We start from the raw sequence: 18899 nt of genomic DNA, 5'->3' as shown, positions 1-18899 counted from the left end.
GGTTGTCGATCGGCCATGATTTTCCTCCTTAGCTTCCTCTCCACGGGTTGAACGGTTTTCAACAAAAGCACCAATGATGGAAGCCTCACTTGCACTCAAGTGTTTAAGATCGTGTTGAGTGGATGAATCTAGGGTTACCTCAAGGCAACACAAGATCCGAATAGTTGAATGATGAAAATTAAGACTAACTCAATCTAGCACTCAATTGTCGGAAACAAGTGTTAAACTTTTATTGAAAAAATAGCATAATGAAAATACAATGTAAAACAGAAATAAATAGAGCTAGGGTTCAACTAACCCTCTCCTAATCTAGATCTCAATCCAAAATAATTCAAACTCCTAAATCTAAGAGAAACAATCCCTAAAATTAATGAAATAAATCTACTAATTAACAAATTCACCTCAACCCATCTTAACATAATCATTTATGAAATTTACTACTTTTTTAACTTCTCATAAGAAAATTAGACACGTATCAACCTACTTCATACATTTAAATACATATTGTAACCTATTTTCATTTAGACACATACAATGGACCCATAAAATATTACTATTCCCAAATTAACTCAAATAATCTGAGATCATTTCAACATCTAAATGTGACGTTAGTATTTATATTTTAAACATCAAAGGATGAATTATATCATGACTGAACAGTACTGAAGAACACCCATATAATATGCAAGGGGCTAGCTAGCACTTGCACTCCGATCAGTTCTGCCAATGTCTTCTGCAGGCAGTGAAAGAGACCTTGATAGTTTGCACTCAGCGAATCCATAAATTGTCCCTTTACAAATTCGCGAGGTGGCAACAACCAGGAAGAGGAGGACTGAATCAGTAGCAAGGAGAAACTCAGAGAGTGTTGCTCCAATCTAGAAGGAACTCGAGCTCAGTGCAGAGAAAATATAGTCTCCGATCTTTCATGGGGTATAATTTCTTGTCATGAATTATATATCTGCATACTGATCCGGCAACTCCAAACCTGATTCAGAAGCCTCTCTCCCTCTGCTTCTGGTTCGACTTCTTTTGTTGCTTTTCTTATATTTCTAACCCCTTCCCGTCTCTAAAAGAAAGCAGGAAAGATATCAACCGAGGTAAGATAATAGAAAGCAAGGAAATCATATGCATCATGTTCTGAAATTATTTTCGAAATTCTCATAGTTTTTTAGTGCTGAATATGTTGAAGGGCATGCGAATCCGGGCAAGAGCAAAGTGAATTTTCGGTGTTCGGAATGGAAAGGCAGCAAACCTTTTTGACAAGACAATCATTCTCCCTTTATTTTTTTAATTATTTTTCGTCTTAGTCCTTAATGAAAATTGCTCTGTATCTTCTCGGTTCTTCTCTGATCTCACTCTTTAGTCAAAAGGATTTTCTTTCCTGAGCTGAGGATCGAAGAGTAAATGTTATAGCCCATCCAAACAGCTTGTTGGCTCAGTTGAAAACCGATTTTTGTCAAGTACTTCCAATTCTCCATTCCAGGCCAAAAACCATGCCTGATTCAGCAGAACCAGCTTTGCTTGAAATACTTCTACAATTTCAATGTTCTTCCTAGTCAAAAGTTTCATGCTGAAACTGATCATTGGTTAATCAATTCTGAAACTTCTTTCGGAAGAGGGTTATTTTCACCATGTATCTGCCTCTCTTTTACAGGCCGGGGAGAATCAGGAGATACCATCTGGTCTAAACACCACAAGCCGTGGTTTTACATTTTTTTTTTTCTTCTTTTTCTCCCCATATGATAGCCTTACAAATTTTCAAAGTGCTTTTGCATTCTGATTTTGTTTTATCCACTCAGTGTTTCATCTTTCCTAGCTTTGATGAGTTGCAGAGTCGGTGTTTCTTTTTCCTTTTGTAATGTTTAGTTCTGTTCTCTCCGACTCTCACCTGCAGCAAACTACTGAGTTGCACGACTTCAATTCATTATCAAACTAACTAGAAATCTGTCTTTGCTTGGATACAACTTCAGATCTTTGCTCTTTCTAATGTCTATCCCTTTATTGGGTTCCTTAACCTGATGATCATAGGGATACAACTACCCTAAAAAAGTATGAGACGCGTAGAGTTTCTTTCGCTGATGAAAAAACAACATTCACCATAATTTCTTTGTAGGAGAGATGGGTAAAAGATATGGAGGTATTTATGTTTGGAATCCAAACTCCAACCCAAACTACACCAATATTTAATTGTATCTCTCTCACTCCCAATCAGAAAACTGCAAAATCGGAGTTCACAGCACCGTTCTGCAACTTGCATCCGCATTCTCAGATGACAGCAAAATTCCTGGTTAGAATTCATTTTGGGGTCCGAGAGGCCCACCATACCCAAAATAGTTGGGTAGCTGAGGTTCATCTAGACCCGGATTTCAATCACTTTCAAGATTTCCAGTTTCTGTACAGTTGTATATCTCGTGCATATTCATTTCATGTATGTATGTATGTATAAACATTCATTTATTGTCATTTTCATTGCTGCAGAGATGGACCAATCAAACCAGCAATCTTCTCTCAGTACACCATCACCACCCAGACGCTCGCTTGAAGTATTCAATCCCACCACCTACTCTATTAGGCCAACCAACCAGGCCATCCTTTCACAACCCAAATGGCAGAAATGGCTACATACACGCTTAAGCAATCGTCGGGACCAGTCTCCCAAGCTCTCTTCCAAGTCTGGTCGGAATGTGGACATCGCCACCTCATGGATGGCCCTCAAGGACTCCACCCCACCACCGATGCCATCACCAGCAGCAATCCCCCAGAAGAGGCAATCAAGGTCGGGAGAAATCGGTGCTGCGGCACAACGAGCGGCCGGGTGGGGTTTGGTGCTGAAAACCGACACAGAGACGGGCAAGCTGCAAGGGGTTTCCGTCAGGACTTCGGGTGGCAGCGGTCCCCACAGAAGAGACTCGAACAACTCTGCGCGAAGCTCGTGCGGAAGCGGAGTCAATGACTCGAACAACCGGCCTGGAAACCCAAAAAGAGACTCAAACAACTCTATGAGAAGCTCCGGCGATTTATCGGAAGACGGAGGAGAGAAAGAGAGTGGGATTCCGAGAATATCAGAGGACCTAAGGGAGGCCTTATCAACGTTCCAACAAACGTTTGTGGTCTCCGACGCGACCAAACCGGATTATCCAATAATGTACGCCAGTGCCGGATTCTTCAGGATGACAGGGTACACATCCAAAGAGGTGGTTGGTCGAAACTGGTAATAATATTGTGCATTTTCCCCGATCAGTTTCAACTGTAATAACTGTCATATATGCATGTGAAGGTTGTTAATGACATTTTGCGTGGTGGGGACTGTCTGTCTCAGTCGGTTTTTACAGGGTAAGGATACAAACCCAGAAGACGTAGCGAAGATAAGAGAGACATTGCAGGCAGGGTCGAGCTTCTGTGGGAGGCTGCTCAATTACAAGAAAGATGGCACGCCTTTTTGGAATTTACTCACCGTTACACCCATTAAGGACGACGCTGGAAAAATCATTAAATTTATTGGGTTAGTTCTATTTAGACAAAACTTTTTTATATAAAATAAAATAAATAATACTAGTGGTGAATGTATTAAAATAAATAAATATGAGATTTATATTAAAAAAATTAATTTTTTAATAATATATCACATTTTTTTAAAATAATTATATAATACTTACACACTTCACAGTTGTATATAATATTATTCATAAAATAAATTTTATAATAATTTTGTTTTTTTATTTTACTTTTCTTGTAATTAAACTCTATAATAAGATTTTAAGAAATTCATTTTATATATTTATTTCTCTCGTTTAATTCTTCGAACCAGATTAAAAATTCCAAATTAAAATAAATTTCATACGTCATATATTAAAAAAAATATATGGAAAAAAAGGTACATAATTTTCCTTCAAAACACCTATAAAAATAGCAAGTGCCCATTTTGCATGTGATATGTGTATTCTTTAATAGAGCGGTTTGGATAGTAAGTTGAGATGAGATAAAATAAAATGAGATAAAAGTTACAAATTAATAAAATATTATTAGAATATTATTTTTTAACATTATTTTTATTTTATAATTTGAAAAAGTTGAAATTTTTATTTTATTTTAAAGTTTGAAAAAATTATAATGATAAAATGAAATGAAACGAGAAAATTATTATGTATCTTATTGTTAAAAATAAATATGTGCTTTTCGAATAATATTACATATAATTATAAAATACGTAAGTATCGTATAATTATTTTAAATAAAAATAACGTTTACTATTAAATAGTTATTATTTTTATATAAATTTAATATTTATTTAATTTTTTTAAAATAACTGTACCGCAAATGCAACAATTATCTTTCACATTTTCTAAATGAGATGAAAAAAATTTGAAAAACTCCATCCTTTTCATATTCATCAACTTTTTCGGCCAACAAGATTACCAAGAATCAAGTGATTGATAAATGGGGTTGTGAAATGTTGGGGGAAAAAAAAATAGTAAGACCGGGACTGCCACTTCTTCCTAGCATGATCAAGCATTAGGATGTCGCCATATTAAAGAACCAACTTTTCGGCCAACTGTGTTGCCCCACAACACTGTCACTTACTGGATTCAATTCTTTGATTGTGATATGGAATGTGGTCCGGCCTCTAAGTTTGGGTGTTGAAGTCTCTTCGACACTTTTCATTACTATTTTTTATTTTTTATTTATTTTTATTATTATTTTTTATTTTTTAATTATATTTTATTATTATTTATTACTTTATTATTATTTTTTACATATTTTTTATTACTATTTATAACTCTCTTTCGTACTTCTCAACACCTAAACCTATGGGTGTTTGGGTTTGGCACCATTTTATTACTATTAAAATGGGACGCACCATTTTAAACTATCGGCATGGGCATGGGCGGTGAACTTTTTACCGTCCAATCGTTGATGGATGGTGATGGAAAGACAGGGAGCTGGGAATTTATTAATTTCGCAATAATGGAATGCTTTCCTTGTTGTGGCTTTGGTGATTTGGCAGGATGCAAGTGGAGGTTAGCAAGCATACAGAGGGGTCCAGGGATAAAATGGTGCGTCCCAATGGATTGCCAGAGTCCTTGATTCAATATGATGGTATATATTGCGCCACATCCTCTCTCTTTCTTTCATATTTGGTTGGAGCTCATTATTTGTTATTGGGGAAAAAAGAGCCTCTAATGAATTTTGGGTTCTATTTGAATTTAGTTGAGTTCTATGGAGTTGGATGATGGAAAAAAAAAAAAGAAAGATTTTATAATCGTTTTCTTATAAACTATGAGAGAAAAAGATCAAGGATAGTAATACAATTCTTGCATGGCTCAAGAATTAGTGTAAACGACTAAAGACTGGGACAATAGAAAATTTCCCAAAAAAAAAAAAAACTTGATTAAACTGCGATATTAATGATAAATTATATGTACAACTGCCAACACTAAACAATGAGGAACACCCACGGGGCTAGCACACTCATTCTAGCAGAGCCAAGTTCTGCCAATTAACTATTTGTAACTTTTTAAAGGAATTTCAAGTATAGTTAGAAATGCCATCCTGATAATCCTAAAGAAACCTCTATCTTATGAACCTTGAGATTACTCATAATGTCTAAGGCCCCATTTGTTTCTAGTAAGAAATAGATCACAGGAACTGGAGACATTTGTTGAGGTGCTGTAGATTATTTGTTGTGAATATGATAGATGTAACACAATAATTCCTCCAAAATGCAAGCAGAAGCTAACTTCAGCCTTTCTGGAATGTACTGATTTTATCTGTTCACCACAAACATGGCAGATGTAAGCCAGCATTAACCCAAGAACTGAAGCGTTATTTTATTGTGGAGATAAACAGAGTGCAAAGAAACTGGACATTCTATGTTTTTGCATTAGTTATTTCAACCAAATTAGACTCTAGCAATTTCCCCAGAACATCAGAAACCACCAGCATTCTAAGAATTCCAGTATGTCACTGAGATAATCAGGAAGGGAAAAACCCAACAGGAATACAGGATAATGGGTGTATAGTCATGAAAATTCCCAAGGTATCATAATTTGTTGGTGGCAAGACATATTTTGCAAATTAGAAAGAATGATTTGATTTAAAATATGATTTAGTGTTCAAGATGTACTTCTAAAAAAAAAACAATTTTAGGCTTAATTGAATACACTATGTCTGTTGCAGCTCGCCAGAAAGAGATGGCTACCAGTTCAGTTTCTGAGGTTGTGCAGGCAGTGAAGAGACCTCGTGCACTCAGCGAATCAATAAATCCTCCCTTTAGAAAATCAGGAGGTGGCAAGGAAGAGGAGAGGATTGAATCACTAGCAAGGAGAAACTCATGGAGTTTTGTTCCACCTAGGAGGAACTCACTTGCAAGTAGAAGAAGCTCAATGCAGGGCTTCAGTGACGTACCTGAAAAGAAACAGAGAAAATCTAGTCGGCGTTCTTTTATGGGGTATAATATCCTGTCCGGAATGATAAGCATACTCTCAAATGCAGTTTTTATACTTGACTTCACATTTTTGTCAGTGTCTTTGTATATCATGTAAGCTCCTTTCTCATATGGCTCTTCTACCGTGATCAGGATTATTAGGAAGAGTCAATCCAACGTTACGGAAAGTCTTGACTTTGAAACTGCTATGGATGATGATGGGAGTAATGATGATGAGTGGCTTGACCATGTTGATGACAGAGTAAGGAAGAAGGAAATGAGGAAGGGTATTGATCTTGCTACTACACTTGAGCGCATCGAGAAAAATTTTGTCATTACAGATCCAAGGCTCCCTGATAATCCTATCGTAAGATTTCTACTTGGAACTATCTGTTTTGCTCCAACTATGTTATTTGGATTTCAGTATGCACATTGATAAATTTTTCTTTAATGTTTCTTATTATTCGAATACTCAGATTTTTGCCTCCGATAGCTTCTTAGAACTTACGGAGTATAGTCGTGAAGAAATCCTGGGAAGAAATTGCAGGTGTGCCTCAAAATTGTTTGATGTTTTGAAGTATGAAAATGATGCAAAACGGAATGTATCTCCATCCAGTAATAACGGGAATGTATTTTAGCCAAGGTTCAGTGCATTTTCTTGTTCCTATAATATTCAACAAACATATCTATTTTGTTTGGATTTTATAGGTTTCTGCAAGGACCCGAAACTGATCCGGCAACTGTGCAGAAAATTAGAGAGGCAGTTGACAACCAGACAGAAGTCACGGTCCAGCTCATTAACTACACGAAGAGCGGTATGCTTACTATATACAGTTTCTACTCTACGTAAAATCAATAAATGAAATGCTGAATTAACAAAGTACTTTTTTATCCCCTCTTTAATAAATAGCTTTTACACTCATTTCAGGTAAAAAGTTCTGGAACCTGTTTCATTTGGAACCCATGCGTGATCAAAAAGTATGCACAGTGCAAATAATCTTCACAAGTACATAATGTGATCTTAACAAGAGAGTTAATCAGAATATTTACTGGTTCAACAGGGTGAAGTACAGTATTTTATTGGGGTACAATTAGATGGTAGTCAACACATTGAGCCACTTCGCAACTGCATTCCAGAAGACACTGCAAAAGAGAGTGAAAAACTGGTCTACACCTTTTTCAAATGCTTCCTTTATTTCTTTCGTGATCTGCTTTTGGATTTGTTTGGGGTATAATGGTGTACAAAATTACAAATTTCAATTCAGAGGTCACTGCATATTAGTTTCTTAACATGTTTTCTCTCTCTTTATTTTTTTATTTGGTGGGATAGAGGAAGGGGGAGTGAAAATCTACACTTGTTTACAGCTTACAGCTACAAAACATTGATGGGTTTTTTAAACAACTTGACTTGACATCTACTCTCAGGTCAAAGAAACTGCAGAAAATGTTGATGATGCAGTGAGAGGGCTTCCTGATGCTAATTTGGTACTTTCCCCTTGAAACACATTTTCTGAAAAGCTTTTGGGCGTAAACAATTACTACAAGTATTTTTTTCCAACCACAGAAACCAGAAGATTTATGGATTAGCCATTCCAAGGTAGTTCACCCAAAACCTCACAGGAAAGACAGCCTCTCTTGGAGAGCTATCCAAAAGGTATTAATCTTTAAAATATAGTTATTGAAGATATTTTTCTTTTTCTGTCTTTTCTTAAGATTTATGCTATATTTTTCTACATTCCTCATTGCCTCTTCAAGTATTTGGATTTTCTTTCCTATCTTTTCTTGAATTTTACTCCCCTTTATCTCTCTAATTTGCTCATGTAACACCTGTTTGCAGATTCTAGATAGTGGAGAACAGATAGGCTTGAAACATTTCAGGCCAATAAAACCCTTGGGATCTGGTGATACTGGGAGGTATGATGCTCTTTTCCATTTTCCCATCAGTTTTGTGGCAATAATAACTGTGGTATATAGAGTGGAGTCACAGACTTAATGCCATGGAAATTTAAGTTTGTGTGGCTGGAATTTTACAAGTTGCAACAAGACCTAGAATAGTATAATATGAAGTCCCCATGAATCAGAACATCAATTTCTTGACTTCGGTTGTCATTATTAAACAGCTGAGTGACTCAAGCTGTTGCCAATACTTGACATCTGGGTTGAAGCCCATAATGTTGTTTTTTTTTTTTAGACCCATAATGTTGTTTTTAGAAATTATGATACCTTATTTTAAATAAATATAACTTGCACATACTCTGCTATTTAGAATGAGACCATATCTTACAGTGATACCTTTGGAAGTACTGTTAGTATTTTGACCTCAACTGCAAAGCCCGTATAACAACTTAGGGTTACTCAATTGATGTTAGTAAGTAGTGTTAACTATATTCTATCGGTTAGAAATATAAATGGCTGATTTCGATAACAAAATCAAAGTTGTTCTAGCCTAGTATCTGCTACCTAAAGATATTAGTAAGATGCAAATGGAAGCTGAACTTTTGCTTGGAAATCTTAACAAGAGCTTGTTGCTTTATTATGGTCTATAGTTGATACCCCCTTTTTATCTTAAATCTTCGTTTAATCTTGTATGTGTTTTGGATAATTTGTATGACTCATGACTGGTATTGCAGTGTGCATTTGGTGGAATTGTGTGGAAGTGGTCTGAATTTTTCCATGAAGGCTATGGATAAAAGTGTAATGCTCAACCGTAACAAGGTATTGAAATTGGTTATACACATCTTATTTACCTTTACGTTTTCTTTTGTAGCAGGAAGTCAGTACCTATCACTTCTGATTGGATTCTGTATTACATTTATGTAATATTTTAGCTAGGCTATCTTCGCCTTAGAGATCCAAGTTTATTCTTGCTGCTTGATTGAATGTAATTATAACTTTTAAGTTCTGCGTTACTACATTTTGTTACTACTGTCTAAACTGACGGAAATAATAAAATGAACCTTTGAATAGACAAGGAATCTCATCCATTCTTTTATCACAACATTAAATCAACTCTATGGCACGATGTAGCTGGAAGATATTACCATCTTACTAGGCCAATTTAGGGTCTTTTTTTAAGTTTTATTGCTTCAAGTTCAAGGGACAAGTAAATATGTACAACTCAGATATTAAGTTTTATAATTCGTTTCCTCCTATTTCTCTACACATTTGAGTGATTTTTTTGTAAGTAGTTCATTAATCATGTCCTCTTGTTACTCTTCCACTTCTATACATGTAGCTCCTTTCCTTCATGTTCCACAGGTGCATAGAGCTTGTGCAGAGAGACAAATCCTTGACATGTTAGATCATCCTTTTCTTCCCGCACTGTATGCATCATTTCAGGTTAGAAATATCTCTATAAATATCAGTAATAAAGAAGATGGTTTTCAATAAAGGAAATTCTATGAGCTGCAGGAGTTAAATTGATTCTTTGATTACTTAATCCTAGTGGAGAGAAGCGAAAGTTTACATACTACTAACTGTAATAGAATAAAAATATGGAATCTTTAACAAAAATCTGATACAATCAAGGTGTTTCCTTTGTAGACCAAAACACATGTTTGTCTAATAACTGATTACTGCCCTGGTGGAGAACTCTTCCTGCTTTTGGAAAGACAACCTACAAAGGTCCTGAAGGAAGATGCAGTGAGGTAAATGTTTAACAGATAAAAGCAAACTGTTCCAATCAAATAAAATAAATAAGGAAAATTATGTTGTACCGAGTTTGAGAGTTAGCTAAGATAAAATGAGCATAGAATAATGATTTAAAGGTATTGCTTTTGCAGTTGGACAAAAATTTATCCAAGTTTCTCCTGTAGCTTATACATAGTGTGGAAGCTTCTTATAAAAAAAAAATAGTCTGAAAGCTGATTCAAGGTTATTTTTTCTTTCTGCATTCAAAGTGATCCATTTTCAATTATACTTTTGTCAGAAGAATTTGAGATATTTGATCCCTTTGCTACAGTTTCATGAATTAGAGGGGTATTCGAAGTCACTGGTGATAGGAGTCATTTTTAATGGAACAATACAACAACAACAACAACAACAACAACAACAACAACAAAAAAAGGAAAAAAAAAAAAAAAAAGGAACTTCAATCCCAATTATATTCGTACTTTTCTTAGGCCACCCTAATTTGATCAGCATAAAAAGCTGGTTTTTTGCATATGTATGCATTTTTCTGATTGCCATCCCCGAAGTTGCAAACAGATGAGCCCCTTGCTGTATGAATAATTAATCTAATGCTCACATGGATTCACCCTTTTTCATTTGTTTTGGTATATATGGCACTAATAGTTACTTCATTTTGTTCTGATCTTGACCACGAGGAATTGTTTGTCTAAGCAAATTTATATTTATGGTAGTTTGTACTTTACATTATTGGACGAGTTACAAAAACTTTTAGCCAGGTTTTGCACACATTTATTTTTAATACTTTGGGCAATTATGAAAATTTTTTGGTCTATCAATCAGAACCGTATTATTTCTGTGATTGCTAATGTTGCTAAGTTTTATGGGAACTGACCTGCAATCTTTGATAATTATAGATTTTATGCTGCGGAGCTAATAATTGCATTGGAGTACCTTCACTGTCAGGGTAGGCTACTGTGCATTATGTATGCGTCTATCTATTAAATTATATGTAATGAGTGATGGTTTTGGTAAATGGTAATTCACAAACATAGTCAGCGAGTAACTGAAGGAAGTCTTTCTGAGCAAGCTTGACAAGTACAATATTTTTCCAGCAGTTTCTGTATCTGATGCTATCACAGTATTTTGTTTTTGTGTCAAGATGGCCCTACTGATTGTTGTGTGAACCATTCTGTCTTGCTCCTTGATGTGTGTGCCCTGTACCTGCATAATGATATTTAATATACCTAAGCAATGTTGATTGCTGAAATTTTCTGCTACTTAAAGCTTGACATTATATATTGATGCAGTTTTTCACCACAGCGTGATGTGGGTATAGTGGATTAGACAGTGGAGTAATTAGATAAATCCTTGCATTCTTGCATCTTCATAGTTTTAATGAATATCCTGCTGATTTCCTTACAGGGATAATTTACAGGGATTTGAAACCTGAAAATGTTTTACTCCAAAGCAATGGGCACGTGTGCTTAACAGATTTTGATTTGTCATGTTTGGCATCCTGCAAACCTCAGGTATTCTTTTTATCAAATCTTCTATCGCATAAATATTTTCAGCAAAAACAAAGAAAAAATCTTGGCATACATCCAATCATTTTGAGATTTTGGAATAAATATGATGGTTTTGGCTGTGCTCTTTGCAGCTTTTGATTCCAGGTACAAATGAAAAGAAAAAACAACATAAGGGTCATGAGAATCTTATCTTCATGGCTGAACCTGTGCGAGCATCAAATTCTTTTGTTGGCACTGAGGAGTACATAGCTCCGGTTTGTCAAAACTGAATATCGTTACAGTTACTGGATCTTAACATGTGCTTGTTACATGTCTATCTTAGAGGAATTTTACTAATTGTCTCAGAAAAGACTCATCTTCATGTAGTGTTTCATTTTGAGGAAATAACTAAATTGAGAAAACGATAAATATTCTATGTAACCAATTTATCACACTGAGGCATTATACCATAATTAGAACCTCTAAAAGAGTGTAAACGTTTGCATTTTGATATCTAAAATTTTGGTTGAGCTATTTGATCTTCTATTCCCTTACTCTCCTTTGTTGAAGATAAACCTCACAAACTTTACTTGAGTGAAGAGATGGACCAAAAGCCATTTTGATAGTGTGTCAAACTAAAGGGAATAAGTTGAGAAAACAGAAAATAATGCTTAGAAAAACTAAAAGACTACTAATTATAAACAAAAATTATTAATTTAATTTGATATATTTTAATTTTATAAACTTAACTTAATGAGAATAATAATAATAATAATACTAGTGATAATTACAAATCAAACAAAAAATAATAGTGATAATTACAATACAAAATCGGGAGTGTATAATGTGACTTTATAGTGCTAATTGTCATCTAGTAATAATATAGTGGGATAGTTGATGATGTAGTTTCAGAGGAGTTTAAAAATTATATGATGTATAGGTAGGCTTTAAAAAGACATGTTTTATATGGTGAGAAGAGATGGGACCTACCCTCATTCACTGCTTTTTCTTTTTTAGTTCAGCAAACCTGTCACCTTGTGTAGTTTCTACCTAGAAATTGTATCTTCACCTGTTAAGACAACTTTTTGGAGATCAAATGTATCTAAGATTTAATTTTGACTCGTCTGTTGTCATTTTCTGAATTTTATGTGAATGTCCATTCCCTTTCAATTCTTTGCAGGAAATCATAACTGGGGCACGCCATACTAGTGCGGTGGACTGGTGGGCTCTCGGTAGATTTTTATCTTATTCATGAAATCAGGCATCCGAAGTGCATATGACTTAAACCAGGCTTTGATTTTCTTTTAACAACTTTGGCTTGGTGGGGGGAGAACTTAAAATACAAATGAGAAACATGAAACCATCCAAATGTGACTGTAAAAGCTTTACAGTTGGATACTAATGAAACCCTTCATACATCTTTCAACATAACAAAAGAATTGGAAAATCAAATATGTAAATTTATTTACTAAAAGAAAGCTCTTTAGGCTTGGGAAACGAGCAAACTGAAATGCTTCATCCTTTGGGAACTGGAGAACCAATAACAACTCTGGGACTATGCTTTATGAAAATCAGTGAACAATATGCAAAGATGACAAAAACTTTCTAACACTAGCATAAGCCAAGTTTATTGTTTCTTAGGTATTCCAAATTCTGTTATCTTTTTCATGAGCAAGTTTCCACCATCGTGTCAGAGTATGATATGATTCTATTTAATTGTATTTCTGGAAGGAGAGCTTCTTCCGATTTCCTGATTCAAATGGAAGAGATTGATATTGGTTTTCCTAACATAATCTAAAACAGAGGCAAATCATCACTATTTGATCTTGATCGTCCATTAGATAAGAAAATTTCAAATATTGTTATAAAATCAAATGCACAAGTTGTCCATAAGAAATGATAAGATATGCATTGGTCTTCTCATTCTTGAAGCATGTAAACCATAACAAATCATACTTGATTTGCATTACTTGTACACCAATTTTATCAGTGACATGTGGAGCATGCAATACTATTGCATTTATTGTTACGTTCTCGAGAACTGTATAGCTGACACTACCTTGCTGATTGACTGCTCCATTTCTCAGGTATTCTTATGTACGAGATGTTCTATGGATATACACCATTTAGGGGAAAGACTAGGCAAAAGACATTTTCCAATATTCTTCAAAAGGATCTTAAGTTTTCAAGAAGAATACTGGTGAGATATATCTTGCTCCTAAACTATTTGTCACGTTTACTGCCTAACAAAACTGGCATGATTTCTTAAAAACAATCCCAAGTTTTATTTAACAAATCATTTATGGATATATTGTGCTCTTCCCTTGGAAAAAAAACAGAGCAATTGGTAAGAAATTCCCATAGTCAGCATTTGGAAAAGTGAGTGAAACCGAAAGGACATGAAGACAGTCCCCCCACCCCAGGCGAATTTCATCATGAAACGATTTTGGAACCGAAACCAAAACTAGCAAACTCAAGAAATATGATTCTTTTACTTAAACTGAAGCACATTTCACTTGAATAATGCATGGAGTTATTTTTACCAACGGTTCAAACTTAATTCCCACCTACATACCTTATGCATGAGTTCTTTTGTTTTTGTGTTTTTAAAGAGGAAGTTATGTATGAGTTTGGAAACTACCTTAATCACATATAACCAGAATGGTTATAAACCAAATATGCTGTGGTATTGAAAAAAAGTTGATGTCTTCCATTCCAGGTTAGTCTCCAAGCAAAGCAGTTGATGTATCGGCTGTTGCACAGGGATCCCAAAAACCGATTGGGTTCTCGGGAAGGGACAAATGAAATTAAGAGTCACCCTTTCTTCTGGGGTGTCAATTGGACACTAATTCGAAACATGGTAAATTTAAAACCTATAATGCATGGATTGGAGCTAATGCATGAAATACTACATTTAATTTCTGACACACTGCCTGTTTCCAGAAACCTCCTAAGCTTGATGCTATTCTCTTTGGGACAACTGAAGCTGAGAAGGAATCCACAGTTTTGGATCCTGAATTGCAGGATCTCCTGACAAGTGTTTTCTAGTAGCTATGATAAATGTGTCTTCATTTTCGGTTGGTCCTATTAATGATTTGAGAACTTGAATCATATCTCCTCCAGAAAACAAACACTATACAGGCTCTGAGAGATCCTTGATGTGTCTAGGAATCAGATTTTAATTGGCTTGGGTTGTGTTTCTCCCTCGGCATTTTCATCAACAGCTAAATCTGGTAGCTACCAGTACAAGGAAATTAAGGCTCTATTATGTCCTATATAATGTGTGCATGGTGTAATTTTAATCCCAATTGGTTTGAACTTTCAACTAAGATTATATAAATCGACCTATTCACAGGGTTTTGCTTGTGTTATAGATTTTATTAAAATGATAAAATTATTTTTGGGTATTTTAAATAATAATGCAATATTGCATTTTCTTTATATGTAAATAAAATCTTGTGCATTGATGGAGAACTCAACTCATTGAAATAAATGAATAATGAAATATTAGACAGCATTTGTTACGTAAAAGAAAACTAGCCGATATATAGCTTTTGTTACGTAACATGAAAACTAGCTGTTTACTAACCATTAGACGGCATTTGTTACGTTGTTTTCTAGCCATTGGAATGCATCATAAGTGATTATAAAATAATCGATCTGTTTAGATTTTAGAAGTGATGAGAAAAACTAAAGTTCTCCCTCTCAAGTATATCTCTTCATCTTGTAATTCTTAAAAAAAAAAAAGGTTTTTTTGAGTTGTTCTATAAAATTGTTATTGTAGAGCAACAAGAAGAAAGAGTGCTTTAGTGTATCTGAGAACAATTTTGTCAGTACTCTATAATACTTTAAAAGAAGATAAAATATGTTCTAGAAAAATCGTCTACGATCGAATCTAGGAGATCTTTATTTTCAGCCTTCATGATTCCATTATTTTCATGATAGTTTTCTAACATTTTTAGAACATAATTTGTATCATGGGCCAATGTAGTCCGTTCAAGTGATGAACCAAGATTTCGTTCATCTTGATCATTTCAATGGTCAGAACTTCATTCGATGGCAGGAAAAGATGTTGTTCTTCCTCACCACTTAGAAGATGACTTGGAGGCGATTCTCAATCCTATTCCATAAGAAAGTGCAGAGCTGAAGGAGAAGCAAAGGAAGCATAAAGAAAACGACTTTTTATCCGAAGGCCACATCCTCAACGTGTTGTCCAATTCGATATATGATGTTTACCGGTCTGCTCAATTGGTAATGGATTTATGGAAAATTTTGGAAACAAAATATAAAATTGAGAAAGCAGGTATCGAAATGCCTATTATTTTAGATTTATGGATTATAAGATGAGAAAATGATAAGCTAATTTTTACCCAAGTATATGAATTTTTTCTTATCGTTGGTAATCTTAAATCAATGGGGAATCGATATTGCTGAAAATTTCTTAGTGGGAGTAATTGTTAATAAATTGCCCTCAATATGGAATGATTACAAGAGAAAGCTTGAACATGATGATAAAAAATATTCTTTAGAATCTCTTCAATGTCATTTACGCATTGAAGAAGATTTTAGGAATAGAGACAAAAATGATGATTCTTCTAAAATGGAAACAAAAACGTTAACAAATACAAGTAGAAGAACAAGTTTCATGCAAAGAAGGATAAAAAGTTTAAGAAAATAGCCCTAACCCCAAATATCAAAACAATAAGAAAAAAGATCATTGTTTTTTTTTTTTTTTTTGGTTGCAAGTAAAGGCATCATTTCTATCAATATCAATATAGGAAAGAAGAAGCGAATGCATGACCAAAGATCTCATGGCAACGGTTTGTGAACCCAACCATGTGACATCCGAGAATGGATGGTGGCTGGATACTCAAGCTACAATTTATATCTTGAAGGATAGAAGTCTTTTCAAGACTTATGAAATGGTTGATGGTAGAATCGAGGTGAAAATGGACAACAACATTTGAACCAAGGTCACTGGAAAAGGAATAGTCATGCTAAAGTTTACATCTAGAAAAGTTTTGACTCTTGTCAATGTACGTCATGTTCCTAACATGGCAAAGAATTTAATTTCCAGTGATCTTTTGAATAAGAGAGGTTTTAAGCTTGTGTATTCATCGAATAAATTCATTTTATCCAAGAATTGAGTGTTTGTAGGGAAAGTCTATTCTTGTAATGAAATGATTAAATTGAATATATTGGTTGGGATTTCAGTTTATATTGTATCTTTTTTTAATTTATGGTAGGGAAGATTAGGATATGTAATTTATGGTTCCATAAAGTATGTCTAATTTGGGTTTGATTTCTAATTTTGATGAATCAAAAATAACCAGAAAAGCTTTTCAAAATGTTGAGTGCAAATCTAAAATTCTTGAATTTATTCATATATGGTGATGTTTGTGATCTTAAAAATCTTGAATGGCATGGTGGTAATAATTAGTTTCTTACATTTATTGATGATTGTACTAGATATTCACATGTTTATTTGCTTAAGAGTAAAAAATAATTTTTTTTTCAAAATTTTTGATTTATGAAGATGAAGTAGAAAGTCAGTTAGGAAAAAGAGCAATACTACATACAGTCCCTATTTGGGAATTGCAATGCAGGCATAGACAATTTTATCTTTAAAAATTTTTTAAATTACTAAAATATCCCTTGTAAAATTATTTTTTTCTCTTTTAATAAAATATCTGCACATGCAGTCCCTACTTGGGACGCTCTTTCTCTAGGAAAAAAGATTAAGGCTTTGAGGTCGAAGCATGGGGGTGAATATTTATCAAATTAATGAGTTTACAAGATTTTGTGAAACTTATGGGATAAAACATCAAGTCACTACTCCTTATATACCACAACAAAACGCAATAGCCAAACAAAAAAAGTATAGCTCTTGTTGAAATGGTGAATGCTATGCTTTTAAGTTCCGGTCTTCTTCTTAACCTGTGGGCTAAAGCTATTTTATCTGCATGTTATATTTTAAACCAAGTGCCTCATAAGAAAATTTTAAAAACTACTTTTGAATTATGTCATAAATATCCTCCATATTTAAAAAGACTAAAAGTTTGGGGTTGTTTAGCCTATGTTCAGAAATCGGATCTTAAAAGACCAAAATTGGGTTCCAAAACACATAAATGTGTTTTTGTTAGATATTCTCAAAATAGTATGACATACGGATTTTTAGATCTAGACTCAAATGAGATATATGAGTCTAGGAGTGTAGAATTTTTTGAAAATTTGACTAAGTCAGATTTTCAAAAGAATCATGCTCATATTAATATCCTAAGTACTTATGAAAATGAATTTGAACATCCTAGTGAGTTTGAACTAAGGAGAAGCAAAAGGCATTGAAAAAGAAATATCATTTGGCACCGATTTTCTTATCTATCTTGTAGAAAGAGATTGATCAGATGAGATGAAGAATGGAGTTAAATTCGTTTTTAATGTTAAAAGTATCTTACTAAAAAGTTATGTCATCACAAGATATAGCTTTCTGGGAAGAGGCTATACATGATGAAATGGAATCAGTAGTTTCAAATCAAGCTTGAAAACTAGTTGATTTATCTCCTAGTTCAAAAGTAAAAGGATGTAAGTGGATTTTTAGAAAAAAGCTTGATGTTGATGGGTCTATTAATAAATTCAAAACTTGTTTAGTGGTTAAAGGATATAGACAATGAGAATGTATAGATTATTTTGATACATGTGCTCCTGTTGCTAGAATACCACTGTTAGAATTTTAATTTCTCTTACATCGCTCAAGCATCTAGTAGTTCACCAAATAAATGTAAAAACTTCTTTTTTAAATAGAGACTTAGAGAATAGATTTATATGAAGTAACTCGATGGTTTTATCATAGCTAGTCATGAAAAGAAAGTTTGTAAATTGATTACATCATTTTATGGTTTAAAACAAGCTCCTAAACAATGACATGAGAAATTTGATAAAATAGTTTTATCATATGGTTTTAGAGCGAGTGATTATGATAAATGTGTTTATTATAAAGTAGATAATAATGATTGTGTAATCATATGTTTGTAAGTTGATGATATGTTAATATTTAAAAGTAATCTTTAATGTGTAGAAGAAACTAAAAGGTTTCTTTCCTTAATATTTGACATGAAAGATATGGGAGAGGTTGACGCAATTCTTGGAATCAAGATTGTGAGGACAATCAATGGTTTATCCTCAACACAATCTCATTATATTGAGAAAGTGATCGAGAAGTATGGTCATGCAGACCAAAAATCAGTCTCAACTCCATATGATTCTAGTCTTAATTGAGAGAAAACATAAGAATATATAGATCCCAATTAGAAAGTGTGATAGGGAGTACTCTAATGTATATT

At 34.0% G+C, this 18899-nt stretch overlaps 1 protein-coding gene across 9 annotated transcripts; it reads left to right on the top strand.

Annotated features, from left to right (window-relative positions):
- The first annotated feature begins 659 nt into the window (after positions 1–659).
- On the top strand, positions 660–14945 carry LOC122294630 (phototropin-1-like). 9 transcript variants are annotated; one of them, XM_043103531.1, is made up of 24 exons: positions 660–930; positions 2213–2287; positions 2479–3211; positions 3320–3502; positions 5006–5097; positions 6178–6448; positions 6578–6791; positions 6901–6971; positions 7133–7239; positions 7353–7402; positions 7486–7590; positions 7850–7909; positions 7989–8078; positions 8262–8338; positions 9055–9139; positions 9683–9763; positions 9968–10071; positions 10969–11018; positions 11477–11583; positions 11712–11834; positions 12740–12791; positions 13647–13759; positions 14279–14419; positions 14503–14945. In XM_043103531.1, exons 3-24 carry the CDS (start codon positions 2481–2483, stop codon positions 14605–14607), a joined length of 3012 nt encoding a protein of 1003 aa, XP_042959465.1. In that variant the 5' UTR covers positions 660–930; positions 2213–2287; positions 2479–2480; the 3' UTR covers positions 14608–14945. The 9 variants fall into 9 exon arrangements, 6 of the variants coding, with proteins under 6 accessions (XP_042959465.1, XP_042959466.1, XP_042959467.1 ...); XM_043103532.1 differs by having other exon boundaries at positions 660–1017; XM_043103528.1 differs by lacking the exon at positions 660–930 and adding an exon at positions 1104–2137.
- Positions 14946–18899: the final 3954 nt, after the last annotated feature.

Source organism: Carya illinoinensis, chromosome 14 (assembly GCF_018687715.1).
Source record: "Carya illinoinensis cultivar Pawnee chromosome 14, C.illinoinensisPawnee_v1, whole genome shotgun sequence".
NCBI classification, from domain to species: domain Eukaryota; kingdom Viridiplantae; phylum Streptophyta; class Magnoliopsida; order Fagales; family Juglandaceae; genus Carya; species Carya illinoinensis.
The sequence above is the reverse complement of the archived record's forward strand: the minus strand, read 5'-3'. Positions and strand labels throughout refer to the sequence as shown.

Coding starts and splice junctions, on each gene's coding strand:
- LOC122294630 (XM_043103528.1), top strand. Junction 2,288..2,478: donor AGATGACAGCAAAATTCCTG/GTTAGAATTCAT, acceptor TCATTGCTGCAG/AGATGGACCAATCAAACCAG. Junction 7,403..7,485: donor AACCCATGCGTGATCAAAAA/GTATGCACAGTG, acceptor CTGGTTCAACAG/GGTGAAGTACAGTATTTTAT.